Source organism: Sphaeramia orbicularis, chromosome 9 (genome assembly GCF_902148855.1).
Source record: "Sphaeramia orbicularis chromosome 9, fSphaOr1.1, whole genome shotgun sequence".
Classification (NCBI taxonomy): Eukaryota; Metazoa; Chordata; class Actinopteri; order Kurtiformes; family Apogonidae; genus Sphaeramia; species Sphaeramia orbicularis.
In genome coordinates this window covers 1,801,130-1,815,741 of record NC_043965.1, presented here as the reverse complement: position 1 = coordinate 1,815,741, position 14,612 = coordinate 1,801,130, and the positions used below count along the sequence as shown (strand labels likewise).

General features: G+C 41.8%; 1 protein-coding gene across 1 annotated transcript in view; it reads left to right on the top strand.

Moving 5' to 3' along the window:
- The window catches only part of LOC115425142 (P2X purinoceptor 4-like), a 20,633-nt gene extending 10,759 nt beyond the window's left edge, over positions 1–9,874 (top strand). The window contains exons 7-12 of the mRNA XM_030142510.1: positions 2,745–2,881; positions 3,806–3,896; positions 5,880–5,945; positions 7,079–7,183; positions 7,280–7,387; positions 9,360–9,874. Of these exons, the coding sequence (XP_029998370.1) occupies positions 2,745–2,881; positions 3,806–3,896; positions 5,880–5,945; positions 7,079–7,183; positions 7,280–7,387; positions 9,360–9,746 (894 nt within the window). The 3' untranslated portion in view covers positions 9,747–9,874. The remainder of the gene's footprint in view (positions 1–2,744; positions 2,882–3,805; positions 3,897–5,879; positions 5,946–7,078; positions 7,184–7,279; positions 7,388–9,359) is intronic.
- Positions 9,875–14,612: the final 4,738 nt, after the last annotated feature.

Sequence of the window (14,612 nt, the reverse complement as noted above, 5' to 3'; positions counted from 1 at the left end):
TAAACGCATGATGTAGTCCCTTAAACGCATGATGTAGTCCCTTAAACGCATCATGTAGTCCCTTAAACGCATCATGTAGTCCCTTAAATGCATCATGTAGTCCCTTAAATGCATCATGTAGTCCCTTAAACGCATCATGTAGTCCCTTAAACGCATCATGTAGTCCCTTAAACGCATCATGTAGTCCCTTAAACGCATGATGTAGTCCCTTAAATGCATGATGTAGTCCCTTAAACGCAGCATGTAGTCCCTTAAATGCATGATGTAGTCCCTTAAACGCATGATGTAGTCCCTTAAACGCATGATGTAGTCCCTTAAACGCATGATGTAGTCCCTTAAATGCATGATGTAGTCCCTTAAATGCATCATGTAGTCCCTTAAACGCATCATGTAGTCCCTTAAACGCATGATGTAGTCCCTTAAACGCATCATGTAGTCCCTTAAACGCAGCATGTAGTCCCTTAAACGCAGCATGTAGTCCCTTAAATGCATGATGTAGTCCCTTAAACGCATCATGTAGTCCCTTAAACGCATCATGTAGTCCCTTAAACGCATCATGTAGTCCCTTAAATGCATGATGTTGTCCCTTAAATGCATGATGTAGTCCCTTAAATGCATGATGTAGTCCCTTAAACGCATGATGTAGTCCCTTAAACGCATGATGTAGTCCCTTAAACGCATCATGTAGTCCCTTAAACGCATCATGTAGTCCCTTAAACGCATCATGTAGTCCCTTAAATGCATCATGTAGTCCCTTAAATGCATCATGTAGTCCCTTAAACGCATGATGCAAAAACACAGGATTAACATCATTCACATGATAAAATAAACTCAGTATAACGACTCTGTCCTGCCCCTTAAATGCATCATGTAGTCCCTTAAACGCATCATGTAGTCCCTTAAACGCATCATGTAGTCCCTTAAATGCATCATGTAGTCCCTTAAATGCATCATGTAGTCCCTTAAACGCATGATGTAGTCCCTTAAACGCATGATGTAGTCCCTTAAACGCATGATGTAGTCCCTTAAACGCAGCATGTAGTCCCTTAAATGCATGATGTAGTCCCTTAAATGCATGATGTAGTCCCTTAAACGCATGATGTAGTCCCTTAAACGCATGATGTAGTCCCTTAAACGCATGATGTAGTCCCTTAAATGCATGATGTAGTCCCTTAAATGCATCATGTAGTCCCTTAAACGCATGATGTAGTCCCTTAAATGCATGATGTAGTCCCTTAAACGCATGATGTAGTCCCTTAAACGCATGATGTAGTCCCTTAAACGCATGATGTAGTCCCTTAAACGCATCATGTAGTCCCTTAAACGCATCATGTAGTCCCTTAAACGCATCATGTAGTCCCTTAAACGCAGCATGTAGTCCCTTAAACACAGCATGTACTCCCTTAAATGCATGATGTAGTCCCTTAAACGCATCATGTAGTCCCTTAAACGCATCATGTAGTCCCTTAAATGCATGATGTAGTCCCTTAAATGCATGATGTAGTCCCTTAAATGCATCATGTAGTCCCTTAAATGCATCATGTAGTCCCTTAAATGCATCATGTAGTCCCTTAAATGCATCATGTAGTCCCTTAAACGCATGATGTAGTCCCTTAAACGCATGATGTAGTCCCTTAAACGCATGATGTAGTCCCTTAAACGCATGATGTAGTCCCTTAAACGCATGATGTAGTCCCTTAAACGCATCATGTAGTCCCTTAAACGCATGATGTAGTCCCTTAAACGCATGATGTAGTCCCTTAAACGCATCATGTAGTCCCTTAAACGCATCATGTAGTCCCTTAAACGCATCATGTAGTCCCTTAAACGCATCATGTAGTCCCTTAAACGCAGCATGTAGTCCCTTAAACACAGCATGTACTCCCTTAAATGCATGATGTAGTCCCTTAAACGCATCATGTAGTCCCTTAAACGCATCATGTAGTCCCTTAAATGCATGATGTAGTCCCTTAAATGCATGATGTAGTCCCTTAAATGCATGATGTAGTCCCTTAAATGCATCATGTAGTCCCTTAAACGCATGATGTAGTCCCTTAAACGCATGATGTAGTCCCTTAAACGCATGATGTAGTCCCTTAAACGCATGATGTAGTCCCTTAAACGCATGATGTAGTCCCTTAAACGCATGATGTAGTCCCTTAAACGCATGATGTAGTCCCTTAAATGCATGATGTAGTCCCTTAAATGCATCATGTAGTCCCTTAAACGCATCATGTAGTCCCTTAAACGCATGATGTAGTCCCTTAAACGCATGATGTAGTCCCTTAAATGCATGATGTAGTCCCTTAAACGCATCATGTAGTCCCTTAAACGCATGATGTAGTCCCTTAAACGCATGATGTAGTCCCTTAAACGCATGATGTAGTCCCTTAAACGCATGATGTAGTCCCTTAAATGCATGATGTAGTCCCTTAAATGCATGATGTAGTCCCTTAAACGCATCATGTAGTCCCTTAAACGCAGCATGTAGTCCCTTAAACGCAGCATGTAGTCCCTTAAACGCATCATGTAGTCCCTTAAACGCATCATGTAGTCCCTTAAATGCCCCATCTGGTCCCAGCTGTAGTTCGACTCAGGTTGGTTGTTTTTTTATCTGATGGTTAAAGTCCGTTTGAACTCATCCGTGGAATCAGATGGATTCAGGAGCGGACGGTTCACATCAGTCTGGGTTGGAATAATAATAATGTGTGTGGGGGGGGTGCTGTTCCTCTGGGCGTCCACAGGGGGGGGTCATCGGCATCCAGATCAGATGGGACTGTAACCTGGACCGGCTCATGCACCGCTGCCTCCCCAGGTACTCATTCAGACGGCTGGACGAGAAGGAGAGCAACAAGACCCTGTACCCAGGACTGAACTTTAGGTGAGGGGGGGTCCGAGGGGGGGGCAGAGCAACAAGACCCTGTACCCAGGACTGAACTTCAGGTGAGGGGGGGTCCGAGGGGGGGGCAGAGCAACAAGACCCTGTACCCAGGACTGAACTTCAGGTGAGGGGGGGTCCGAGGGGGGGTCCGAGCAACAAGACCCTGTACCCAGGACTAATCTTTAGATGAGGGGGGGGGGGGGGGGGGTCCGAGGGGGAGTCCGAGCAACAAGACCCTGTACCCAGGACTGAACTTTAGGTGGGGGGGGGGGGGGGTCCGAGGGGGAGTCCGAGCAACAAGACCCTGTACCCAGGACTGAACTTCAGGTGGGGGGTGTCAGACCCTGTACCCAGGACTGAACTTTAGGTGAGGGGGGGGTCTGAGGGCAGGGGGGGGGTCCGAGGGCAGGGGGGGGGTCCGAGGGGGGACGAGAAGGAGAGCAACAAGACCCTGTACCCAGGACTGAACTTCAGGTGAGGGGGGGTCCGAGGGGGGGGCAGAGCAACAAGACCCTGAACCCAGGACTGAACTTCAGGTCGGGGGGGTCAGACCCTGAACCCAGGACTGAACTTCAGGTCGGGGGGGTCAGACCCTGTACCTGGTTTTGTGTATTTGTAAGTGTATGTATTTTGTTTTTTTTACGTACATGTATAAATATTAAACTGAGGCAGAATATTGTTCAACTGTTCCTTCTTTTTCTTCATACATTTCCGGTTCATTTTATTCATTAAATCTTATTGATTTCACTCAAACATTCGGTAAAGTTGGTATTTTTCATTCTTTGTGGTTCTTCTGTTTTTATTTGACCTGTTTTACGTCGTTCTAATTTAACAGAATCAGACTGAAATGTTTCATCTTTCGTTTGGATTTAATTCACTCCTGACGCACGTTTGCCTTAATATTTATTTTTGTTATTTTTTCAGATTTGCCAAATACACGACGGTGAACGGAGAAGAACATCGGACGCTGTACAAGGCGTTCGGCATCAGGTTCGACATCATGGTGTTTGGACAGGTGGGCGGAGCTTCGCCTCCACACATTTAAGCCTTTACACAGTCTTAGATCGTCCTCTGTAGTTGAGGTTTTTCACTGTAAAGCCTGTATTTTCTAGATTTAATTCACATACATGTTCATTAAAGTTCAAAGGAAATTCAAAGGCTATTAAAAAAACAAAACAAAACTGAGGAAACTGAAGAAAAAAAGGAACTTTTTCAGCTAAAATAGATCATTAACTGAATATAAAAGCAGACTTCTACAAACTTATTTAATAATTTTTTTTATTCATTTTTCTTAATATTTTATTAATTCTGTTAGTTTTTTATTCATTTTAATTATTTTATTTGTTTTGGTTTATTTTGTTTCCTATTTTATGACAGTTTTTATTTAGTTTGTGGCTTATTTAATCCTTTTTTTTTTTTTTTTTTTTACTTCATTTTAGTCAATTTTCTGCTTATTATTTCCACATTATTTGTTATTTTGAACATTTGTAATTTTTTTTTAAAACTATTTTATTACTTTTGTTAATTTTTTTCATTCTTTTTCATTGTTTTATTTATTTTTGATTAATTTTGTTTCCTATTTTATGACTTTTTCTTCCACTTTTATTCAGTTTATGGTTTATTTTGTTCATGGTACATATTATTTTGTTGGTTTATTTTTCACTTTTGTCCAGTTTGTAGATTAAATTGACTATTTTTATTCATTTTGTAGCTTATTCTATCCTGTTTTACTTCACTTTAGTACCTTTATTTGCTTATTTATTTCACTTTATATATTATTTTGTACATTTTTGATTCATTTTTGTTCATTTTATATATTATTTAATCCACATAACCCCAGTGTGTCCATCCACTGTCACTGATCCAGCTCCATGGGTTTTACTGGTGAATCAGTGCTGTAGAAGATGACTGTGTTTCCACAGTAACTACGGAGCCTCTGAATGTCCAAATATGGTCATATCTGATGACCATGAACATATGAATAACTGTATTTTACACCAATTATTTCCATGTATTGATCAGATTAGTGGATCAGCAGGTATTAAACAGTTTAGATCAGTGGATGGTTTTGGTTAAAGGTGGACGTTTGGGTTTTAAGGGTTAAAATCAGTTATTTTTTTTCTTGTTTTCTTTGATTAAAAACCCAAATCTCTTTAAAAAATGCCCCAGCGCTGAGCAGTGTTTCTTCTTGTTCGGCTTTAACTCTGTGACCTCAGTTTGTCAGTTAATCAGGTTTTCTTTGGCTCCGATCTGCAGTGAGTCGATTTAACGCCGAGCTCTTATCAGCTGATCCCAAATGAGGCGCTGGTTTAAGTGGAAAGTTGTGGGAAAGCCCAGAGCGACGGCGGCATCGTCCAACTCTGCTCATCTGTGATGGTATTATGACTGGGATTTTACGCCTCGTCCGTCCATTCTGGAAAAAAAAGAAAAAATAAGGAATCAAATGAAAGTTATTCGACTCCGAACACGGGTAATGAAAGGTGAAAAAAACAGAAGAAACAAAAGGAAGAGTCAGTGAAATGAATAAAACTAATGAAGAGGAGGTCAGGTCACCTTTAGTTTGGTTTTTTCAGGGTTTTAAGGAGTTCACGGTTTTATTTTCGTCTCTTTAAGAAAAAAACAAGAACATGCAGAAAGAAATATGTGCATAGAATTAAAATACACAAAACATACAGATGTACATGTTTTCTGCAGGTTCATGTCAGTATTTAAAGTGAAGTCTGTTTGGATTTAATTCATCTTGAACATCTCTAGAAGTTTTTTTTGTTTTGTTGAGTTTTATTTAAACTGGAAAAAATCCCATTGACATTAACTCTTAAAGGTCTGAGCCTATTCTGGCCATTTTGAGCACTTTTGATTTTGCCTTTGTATATTATATAAAGAAATGTTTACTATAGATAGAGGGATGGATGGATGGATGGATGGATGGATGGATGGATGGATGGATATTTCAGCGATGGTTCCTTTCATATTTCAGACCTTGTTCTTTGTTTTTCAGGCAGGTCGGTTCAGTTTCATCCAGCTCATCCTCTACATCGGATCCACGTTGTCCTACTACGCTCTGGTGAGAACAAACGTACAGTCTGTTCAGAACATAAACAACTTCACACAGAAACAGCAGGTTTTTAGGATGTTTTGGTTTATAAACTAATATAATCTTTTCTGGTGTGGTAGACCTCAGTGGCGGCTGCTGGTCTTTCAGACAGGGGAAGCTCACTGTCGACTTACATCCAAAAATATTGTCGAGTTATTTAAACACAAACTCGTCCTCCGTTCCTGTTTAAGAAACTGCTCAGTGACCTTATCGTACCAAGTAAACAAGAAAACGCTGAAATTATGTTGAATTGAAACAAGGAAGTAGAATGAGTGTGTTTTATTTACAGTGTAAGAAATGAACAAGTAACGTCGTCGTGGTTTGTGTGATTTCACAGCAGAATGTGTGACGGTATTAAACTGAACTGTGTCAGTGAAGGAGCAGATCTGAAAACAGCTGTCAATCAAACCGCATTCAGCCTTTGGACCCATCCTCCAATCAGCACGTGGAAGCTCAGTGTCCGGCCCGGCTGAGCTCCGCCCACAGCTCCGCCCACAGCTCCATTCACCCCCAGAGACGCTGAGCGTCCGGGGGCGGGACAACATGGTGTCATTTATCCAATGCTGGTCCAGTTTAGAGTCAGTCTAAACCAGTTCCACTCAGTCCCATTGAAGTGCATGGACGCTGAGCGTCTACGACAAATGCACTGAGCAGAGATGGAGGAGAAAACACAGACACGGGAATGGAGGAGAAGTGAACAACATCCAGTCCACTGATCTGGGATCAAACTGATTCTGAACCAACTGGTCTGAGAGATGAACGTGTTCCAACACATTTGGAGTCAATGAAATGAAAACAACTGAACAGATTTGAGCATTTAATTTTCCTAATTTTAGGGGCAGCTGAGCTTCCACTGCAGTCTGACAGAAACCACCTCTGGTAGACCTCCACCTGGGGTCTGGTCTGGTCTAGTCTGGTGTGGTAGACCCCTCGTCCAGGTCGTTGACAGTTGAAGTCTACCTTTGTCTGTTTGGAGTCCGTTTCTGTCGCAGATGTTCCGTTCCCGTTGCAGATGTTCCGTTTCCGTCGCAGATGTTCTGTTAAACGTTGGACCTGTTGTTGTTAAAGCGGTTCCGTTCATCTGGGTCTTCTGTTCTCCTCAGACCACGGTTCTGTTGGACTGGCTCATCAACACCAGCTGCTACTCCGCAGATGTCGGAGAGAACTACGCAGAGATGAAGGTGGAGTCGGTCCGGGACAGGCAGAAGGTGATGTCAACAGTGATGTCATCATTGTGGGACAGTGTTTGGGCTGACCCTGTTACTGAACCGCCTGTTGTGTGTGTGTGTGTGTGTGTGTTCCAGTGCATCCTGTGTGTGTCCTATGTTGACGACAACTACGTCCGACTGGTCAAACCGTCGCAGAAGAAGAGTTTACAGGACGTTAAAGCGCTGTCGCTTCAGCTGCGGAAGGTAAAGAGTCCACAGGTGTTCGCATCTGTGTTTCCGATCTCTGTGAATATACTTTGTGTTTTAAAGTTTGTGTATAAAGTGACAAACTGTGATCATCGATGGTATTTTTTGGTATTTAAAAAAACAATTTGTCAGACACTCTTCACCTGATTTTTTTCAAATTTGACACTTGTTCTTTACATGTGCCTGCAGAAGCCGATAATGTAATAACAGCTGATATCATAGTAACGGTCGATAACGTAATAAATTTGCCAATTTTAAAATGTAATAAGACAGTAACGTAATATCTGGCCAACATCGTAATAAAAGTCCTGAACCGATTACGTAATATCTTTGGTCAATAACGTTATAACTTATTGGCTGCTTATTACGTTATTGGAATGATAAAAGAAATTCTTTGCAAATGTAATAACTGAGCCGATAACGTAATAAGTTATAACGTTATTGGCCAAAAACTATTACATTATCAGTTCAGGACTTTTATTACGTTATTGGCCAGATATTAGGTTATGGGCTTATTACATTTAAAAAAATGGCAAATTTATTACGTTATCGGCCGTTATTACGTTATCGGTTGAGATTACATTATTGGCTTCTACATGTCTTTTCTCAATTCTTGCATTTTTTTGTTTTTTTTTTTTACACATTTTTGAAAAACATTTCTAAAACATGTTGTTAAAAAAAAACATGTTCTCTGACAAAACTACAGGTCGAATTCATTTAAAATTTTAGATGTGTCTTCCTTGGACAATTTCTACGAAGTTTATTCACAGTTTTAAGAAATTTCGATTTTTGTTATTTTTGTCATTTTCAGTTCACCATATGTTGATGGTTTATAACATGTAAATATTTACAGGTGTCAATATAATTCCTGTTGATCACTGATAGAAGTCATATTTGGATTTTCATTTGGGTTCATGACCTTTGACCTTGAGTGACCTTGAAGGGTCAAACTGAAGGTCACCATCATTTAGATTTAAACAATCTTTTTCTCTGAAATTACTGGTTGGATTTTCAAATTTCAAATTTCAAAATTTTTATGCATCTTCTTTGGGACAATGTCTACAACATTTGTTTGCAGTTTTGAGAATTTTGAATATTTACATTTTTTTTACAGTTGTTTTTAATTCTTTTTTTTTTTTTTTTTTTTTTACATATTTATTTTATTAAAGAAACAAAAAAACATATATAATGCATTTTAGACACAGTGTCTTGAATTGTTTTTCTTCATTATTTTTGACAAATTTTTGACAGATTTTAAATGTTCCTTTCCTTCTACTGGTCCATATTTTAATGGTTTATATCATGTAAATGGTTCCAGATATCAATATATAACATTAGTGGTCACTGATAGAAGTCATATCTGGACTGTGATTGGATGAGTTCAGTTCTCCTCAGTGAAAGTCCCGCTCACTTCTATAGTTAGATTGATCTGCATCCAGAACCACAGGACTGGAACCTAGAACAGAACCAGGACTGGAACCTAGAACAGAACCAGGACTGGAACCTAGAACAGAACCAGGACTGGAACACAGAACAGAACCAGGACTGGAACCTAGAACAGAACCAGGACTGGAACACAGAACAGAACCAGGACTGGAACCTAGAACAGAACCAGGACTGGAACACAGAACAGAACCAGGACTGGAACACAGAACAGAACCAGGACTGGAGCATAGAACAGAACCAGGACTGGAACACAGAACAGAACCAGGACTGGAACACAGAACAGAACCTACACAGAACACATTCACCTGGTTCTGATCCACATAGAACAGACGCTGACGTACAGGGACACTGGTCCTTCTGTTGGTTTTTCTGGTCACTGGGACCAGACTCCGGTCACTGGGACCAGACTTGGACTTGTAGAACCCAGATCCATCAGGTCTTGGACCAGGGTCTGTACTTATCCAGTCTGAACAGGTTTGAACTTCTCTGTAAAATGATCCCACCCGTCTGGTCCGTCCATCAGGAGGACACCGGACACCTGGAGGCCGTCCTCTGCCTTCTGCAGTCCGACGCCAAAGTGGACGTTCGTTCCCCCGGCGACCGCTTCCCGGACCCCTCCATTCAGGACCCCCCCCGTTCAGGACCCCCTGGTCCCCTGCCGTCCCGCCTGGTGTCGCTGCGGCCGCTGCGTCGCCTCCTCCGTCCACCAGGAGGAGCTGTGCTGTCGTCGCGGCGACGGCGCCTGCATCACGTCCTCCCCTCTGTTCCAGCGGCTGGTGTTGAGTCGCCCGCTGCTGGAGGCCGTCCTCCAGTACCGGGACCCCCTGTGGGCTCCGGCCGACCCGGCGGCGGCGCTGCGTCACTGCGCCTACAGACAGTACATCCGCTGGAGGGTCGGGGTCCCGCCTGACGACGCCCACCCCGTCATCCCCAGCTGCTGCGTTCGACGAATCAGGGACAAGTACCCGAGTCCTGACGGGAAATACAGCGGCCTTAGGACGGGCAGAAAACCCCCCACCCAGACCTGATCGAGACCCCCTACCCAGACCTGACAGAGACCTGAGACCCCCCCCCCAGACCTGACAGTGACCTGAGACCCCAACCCAGCCCCACCCAGACCTGATGAAGACCTAGGACCCCCCACCCACAGACCTGATAGAGACCTGCAACCCCAACCCAGACCCAACATAGACCAGACCCCCCCCCCCCACCCCGACCTGATAGAGAGCCATGACACCCTGCCCCCCCAGACCTGACAGAAACCAGGGACCCCCCACCCAGACCTGACAGAGACCCAGGACCCCCCACACCCCCACTCAGACCTGATGGAAAACCAGGACCCCCCCTGACCTGACCTGACAGAGACCAAGGACCCCCCCACCCTCACCAAGACCTGATGGAGAAGCAGGACCTCCAAATCTGACAGAAACCAGGGACCCCCCACCCCCTACTCAGACCTGATGGACCCCCCCCACTAACCCTTTAAACCCTCTAACTCTCTCTCCACTCATTTGTTGAAGGTGCACAAACTGGTCCTCAGTGAATAAATGGGATTTCCACAAACATCCTCTGACCGTTTCCTCTGTTTAAAAACAGCTGTTTTCACTTTTAGAACCAGAACAGGATCAGAACCTGCTCACATGAAGGAGTCCACCTTCTGGAAAGTGTTCAACAAATCACACAGAAGGACGAAAAATTTATTCCTACATGAGACGCATCGACAAGATTAAAAAAACACGAGCTAACATTAACGCAAATATGGAAGTAAATCTGTCTCATCAATTAAGTATCTGATTTTTTTTTGCACTAAAATTAAGGATCTGAATTTTTGTCTCTCAATTTTACTTTGTTCATAAATTTAGAATAAAAAATTCCGATCACACATCCAGGACACCAAGGATAATAAGTGATTCCATCTCAAGTCGAACTGACGGCAAGCCAATCAAGTTACGTAGGCTGGTCATGTGACACCGAAAAAATTCAGATGCTTAATTTCAGTGCAAAAAAATTCAGTTCTATAAATTCAGTGGTTTTTATAATTCAAAATCTGATGAGACAGATTTACTTCCATACACAAACTGTCTTATATGGGATTATCAACAACTGATGCCTTTGATCTTTGACCTTTGGAAAAATCTGAGAAAAACAGGAAATATGCGCACAGCCTTAAGACACATAAACAGACACTAACCCTAACTTTAACCACAAAGACTCTTATGAACGACGTTTTTTTTTTTACGAAATCTGGATGTCGTAGACATGCTCCCTCCATGAACAGAGGTGTGTATTGGCAAGAATCTGACGATACGATACAAATCACGATACAATATATCACGATATATCATGATGCTGTTAAAAAGGCCATTTTTTTGGTTTGTTTCTTTTTTTTTTAAAATTATTCCCTTGAAGAATTGAATTCCAGCAGAAATCTGCACAAATATTAAACACATTTTTATTTGATCCCAACAGGATCTAATGTTTTATCACAAAATGTTCCTGTGTTCAAACTGAAATTCTGTTTTACAGACATTACAGTTTCAGATCCTGTTCAAATGTTCAGATTCTATTAGATCAGAACATTATTTTAGTTCAATTCCAACAAAGGAATTAGCATTATTTAATAAAACCGTATTAAGTAAAAAATAAAATATAAACAAAAAAGAAAAACAAAAAAACAAAAATGAACCTCCACAATATCTGCATTTGAATAAATACCTACAAATATCCCTACAGTACTTTTTAATATCGGTACAGTATTGTGAAAGGAAATATCGCGATATATTGCAGAACTGATATTTTCTCACACCCCTATCCACGAATGTCTATGAACTCCAGTTTTTGTACAAACGGGAAGATTTGTACAAACCCATCGTTCGTAAGAATCTTTCCTTGAAAATGACCACATCTGGTCTGAGAAAAAGAAAAAATAACAGCTGTTTTTGGTCCGTTTTTCCATTTCTGTCAGGTAGTAACTTTATTTTTTGTTATTATTAGAAGGAAAAAAACAAAAATCAATCAGTTTTTTTAAATTTAGTTTATCTGTTCTGACACTGAAAAAGAAAAACGCCTTGAAATTCAATTTAAATTCTTCTATTTTAAAACGAACATCAATGAACCACTAATTTTCCTTTTGTTCCTGCGAAGAAAATCCAATTACCAACAGATCCTCGGACCCACACGTCCACACCAGTCAGTTTCCAGGGAAACCAGGTCCGTTTACGCCTGTATTTGACGTCTTTGACGTTCAGCTCTTAGCTCCGCCCCCTTTAGTTTAATAAATACAATAAGTATAAGTATGAGTACAATAAGGTGCCTTTGTTAAACTGGGCCCCGTTGACCGCTGCTTTTGTTTGATCAGAACCTGCTGTCGTTAATCTGCTGTCGTTTTGGACCGTTTTATTTCATTTGAGTTCATAAACGGTCCAGATGATGAACGAGTTCATGAACAGGAATAAAGTGGATTAAAGGACACACGTCAGCACAAAGGGCCCTGAATGAGTCTGTGTGTGTGGGTTTACGTCACAGCTGAATGGACGTACGGCGTTAAAAACCAGAACAAATAAAAGGAATAAATGTGACCCAGAGTCCACCTGGACATGTTGGAGACGTTGGACCTGAACTGAAGATGGAACTGAAAAACAGCCTCAAATTTAAAGAAAAAATGTAAATCCTAACGTGAGCAGAGGTCTGTGTCCAGAGCCAGTCACATTATTTCATTCTTATTTTCTTTATTTCTATCACGAATTTTCATCCAAATAAAAGACAATTTTATTCTGAAAATATCCTGATTTCTTCCAGTAATAAACTGAGTTTTTTCTTTTCAATTATGACATTTTTCTCTAAATATTCTGACTTTTTCCTTTAAAAATAAAAACACTATCTTCTATATTTAGATGGATGTGCATCCAAACCACAGGACTAGAACCTAGAACAGAACCAGGACTGGAACACAGAACAGAACCAGGACTGGAACACAGAACAGAACCAGAACTAGAACACAGAACAGAACTAGAACTAGAACTAGAACACAGAACAGAACCAGACCTAGAACACAGAACAGAACCAGGACTGGAACACAGAACAGAACTAGAACTAGAACACAGAACAGAACCAGGACTGGAACACAGAACAGAACCAGGACTGGAACACAGAACAGAACCAGGACTGGAACACAGAACAGAACTAGAACTAGAACACAGAACAGAACCAGGACTGGAACACAGAACAGAACCAGGACTGGAACACAGAACAGAACTAGAACTAGAACACAGAACAGAACCAGGACTGGAACACAGAACAGAACCAGGACCCGCCCCGTGGATGCTCCACTTTATAGCACCAGTGGCGCCAAACCAATTAAGTTTAAACATAAAAATGGGAGAAATATGACAAAGATTAGAAAAAATAGTGCGCAGTACCTACCAGTACCAGAGCCAATCCCAGACACTGTTCCATGAACTCCTTCTCCTCTTGTTGCCACAGTACTGGGCTCATATATGCAGTATACTTCTGGTCATTCTTTGGTGCATTTTTCTACCACAGTACTGTGGCAACTGATGGAAGAAGCCACTAAGTAGCGATAGTTTATAGTATAGAATAGGAGTTATTGTTGTAAATGCTCTGTATGTTGTTTCATGGTGTTCTTTGCTCTGTGCAGTCAGTGAGGCTGGAGAAGGTGGGCGGAGCTACATGTTAGATGTACCATGTGACTTCTCAGTTCTGTGTCCGTTCAGCGCTGTGGTCTGAATTCTGCACACTGACCACTGTCGCAGTGGCAGATTTATATACATATTGGATTTACATACCGGCACCCTTGGTGCTGTGCCCCCCCCCCCCCCCCCCATCACCACCAGCATTTAATAATTTGTTTCCTGAAAATATTATCCAAATCCGTCCAAAACTTTTTGACTTATCATGCTAACAGACAGACAAACAGGCAAACCCTGATGAAAACATAACCTCCGCTGTTTCTTGGCAGAGGTAAAAAAACTAGAAATGTACTCGGAGAGCGTAGACCTCCACCAAGACAGACCCCCCCCCCCCCAGTCACCACTAAAATTTCATAATTTGTTCCTTGTGCCAGTATTAACATTTCCTGAACATTTCATCCAAATCCTTCCATAACTTTTGGAGTTCTCTTGCTAACAGACAAACAAACCCAGATGAAAACATAACCTCCTTGGCAGAGGTTAAAAAAAAAAGAAGCTATTTCAATTGGGAATTGAACCAAAGACTCAGTAATAGGATTCACTGGGTCATGTTACCAAGACGAAGCCTTTACTTTTATAAGCGTCAGTCTGCTGCTTCTGGCTAAATGTTTTTTTTGTCTTATGAAATTTAGCCTCTCCATTTCCGATGCCCTAGCCCCGCCTATGACGAGGGTGCTGATTGGCTGTGTGGTCACAGACAAACCCATATTTCGTGCCACAGTACTGTGTCAGTACCCAGTTTGTTTTTTAAAGCCAGCTGAAGCAGCCTCTAGTGTCCGTCTGCGGTATTACACTGTGACACGCTCCAGTATGAGCTTCACTGTGGGTTGGATGTCGTCGTGTTCAGTGGTGGACGCAGCAGAAGCCGTCCCTTCTGTTCTGTTTTCTGTTCATGTGCTTTTCTGTCTTTGTGAAACACTTTGTTCTCCGTCTGTTTCTGTAAATGTTGTTATAAATAATCAGATGGAACTGAACATGACCCGCCTCCTCCTGGAATACAGGTGAATATCTACAACTGGAAACCAGTCACACACTGGTTTTTGTGTTTTCAGGATTTTTTTTGCTGT